The sequence below is a fragment of the Magnolia sinica genome, chromosome 17 (assembly GCF_029962835.1).
Source record: "Magnolia sinica isolate HGM2019 chromosome 17, MsV1, whole genome shotgun sequence".
In the NCBI taxonomy this organism is placed as follows: domain Eukaryota; kingdom Viridiplantae; phylum Streptophyta; class Magnoliopsida; order Magnoliales; family Magnoliaceae; genus Magnolia; species Magnolia sinica.
Genome location: NC_080589.1, coordinates 12,332,410 through 12,334,818, shown reverse-complemented (window position 1 = coordinate 12,334,818; position 2,409 = coordinate 12,332,410). Strand labels below are relative to the sequence as shown.

At 46.4% G+C, this 2,409-nt stretch overlaps 1 protein-coding gene across 1 annotated transcript; it reads left to right on the top strand.

Annotated features, from left to right (window-relative positions):
• The first annotated feature begins 355 nt into the window (after positions 1–355).
• LOC131230420 (pentatricopeptide repeat-containing protein At1g08070, chloroplastic-like) lies at positions 356–2,110 on the top strand. Its single transcript, XM_058226345.1, has one exon. The coding sequence runs from the start codon at positions 356–358 to the stop codon at positions 2,108–2,110; it is 1,755 nt and encodes a 584-aa protein (XP_058082328.1).
• Positions 2,111–2,409: the final 299 nt, after the last annotated feature.

The following is a 2,409-nucleotide window of genomic DNA, read 5'->3' as shown; positions in this document are numbered from 1 at the left end:
GTTTCTAGTGCCGTGGTCCACTTGAGTTTTAGATATGCTTCTATTTTAAAATCATGCCCTAAATGATATGATAAAACAGGTAGCATGGATAAGATAGCTAATTTCTTCTATTTCTTCCTACATATATGCCCACTTGGTCAACGAATGAATTAGGAACATACGGGGCCAATAACTTTTCGGGCTTGGGCTTGGGCTTTAGCCATATATGCATGGGTCTGAAGTATCGGGCCGGGTCGGGCCTAGCCTGGGACGGGTCAAACCCGGCCCATTGTCACGAAATACTCTCATATACAGTAGATGCCTGGATGGTTTATGCACTTCCCAGCAAACGCCCACAATCTAATGGCTATATTGAATGCCGTACATTTCCCAGCCCTCCGTTCTTTCCCGCCAAATAACGTCCCCCTTTTCAAAATTCAAAAATCCTCTCCCCCAAACGCTATCTCACCTGCAATCCTCCAAATCCATGAACGAATTCAAGCAAATCCAAGCCCAGGCAATCCGTACTGGCGAAATCATGAACACCTTCATCGCATCCAAGATGCTCGAATTCTGCGCAGTATCCGCTGCAAACATGGACTATGCTCTTCGGATCTCCGACACTGTTGATCGGCCCAACGCCTACACATGGACCACCATGATTAGAGGATTCGTTGTGGCGAGAAACCCAGAAAGGGCGATTGAATTCTTCGAACAGATGAGATTGATTGGCGTAGAACCCAACAGATTCACCTTCCTTTTTGTTCTTAAAGCTTTTTCTTTAGTACCCAATTCCCGAGAAGGAAGAATTGTTCATGGGAAGATTTTCAAAAACGGGCTTCTGTCAGATGAATTTCTTCGCAATGCACTCATCCATGTTTACTTCAAATGTGGAGAGTTTGAGTCTGCTCGCCATTTGTTTGATGAAATTTCTACTAATAATGCGGTGATTTGGAATACCGTAATTGTTGGGTGCTTTGCTTGTGGGGATATAAAAAATGCTAGAAAACTGTTTGACGAAATGCCTCAACGAAATGTGGCTTCTTGGAACGCAGCCATTAGTGGGTATTCTAGGTGGGGCCATGTGGATGTTGCACGCTCGCTATTTGATGAGATGCCTGAGAGAGATCTGTTGTCATGGAGCGCAATGATTGCTGGCTACTCCCAGAGTGCATGGGCCATGGAAGCTGTTGTCCTCTTCCAGGAAATGCTGGTCGCTGGTGTTAGGCCAGATAGCGTCACTTTAGTGAGCGTTCTTCAAGCTTGCTCTCAAATTGGAGCATTGGACATCGGCCAGTGGCTTCACGCTTATGTGGACAGAAACAAACTAAGGCATGATGTTGTTTTGGGCACTTCTCTTGTTGACATGTATGCAAAGTGCGGGTGCATAGACATAGCCCTTCAAGTCTTCCGTGGGATGCTGAGGAAGAATGTCTTGTCGTGGAATGCCATGTTATGTGGGCTTGCAATGCATGGCCATGGAGATCATGTCACGGAGCTTTTCACACGGATGGAATTGGCACATGTTTGGCCCAATGACATCACGTTTGTCGCAGTACTTAGTGCATGCAGTCATATAGGGTCAGTGGATGAAGGCCGCAGACAATTCATTCGCATGTGCAAAGAGTTCAACATCATACCCAAGATTGAACACTATGGTTGTATGGTTGATCTTCTTGGACGAGCGGGCCTCATAGATGAGGCTAAAGAGCTTATCAGGAGCATGCCAATGGAGCCTAACATCGTCATCTGGGGGGCTTTGCTCAGTGCCTGTAGGGCCCATGGTGATATTAGTGCCGGGGAGCACGTGATGAAACATCTTCTAAAGTTGGCCCCTGGGGATGGGGGCTGCTACGTGCTCCTATCGAACATATGTGCGACCGGAAACCGGTGGGACCTTGTTTCAAAGATGAGAAAGCTGATGAGAGACATGGGAGTGGAGAGGATACCGGGATGTAGCTCCATCGAGGTGAATGGTGTGGTTCATGAATTTCTGGTGGATGACAAGGCCCACCCAAATTGGAAAGAGACCTTTGAGGCCCTAGATAGGCTAAGCAGCCATCTAGAAGATGAGGGTTATGTCCCAAATCGCTCACTGATCTCGTATGATATGGATGAGAAGCTTGCATGACCAGCTCAAAGAGCTATGAAAGGGCAGAATGCACTTCTAAGAAATTGTTCACAGGATCCTTGTTTCTAAGACAAAGGTGGCCCACTTCTGACACCATCAATCTTATACATTGGTACCATTTGAAATTGACAATGGCCCATCTAGAGATCAAACAGCATGCAGCTGAGTTTTGCAACAAGTGCGCCAATGAGTGAAGCTTCAGAGTTTTTGGGTGGCTTGGCAAGCCAATGGCCTCCTTTTATTGTCTGTGAAAAACAGTTTAATCAGTGATAATTCATGTAGGCCATGTGGATGTGTCC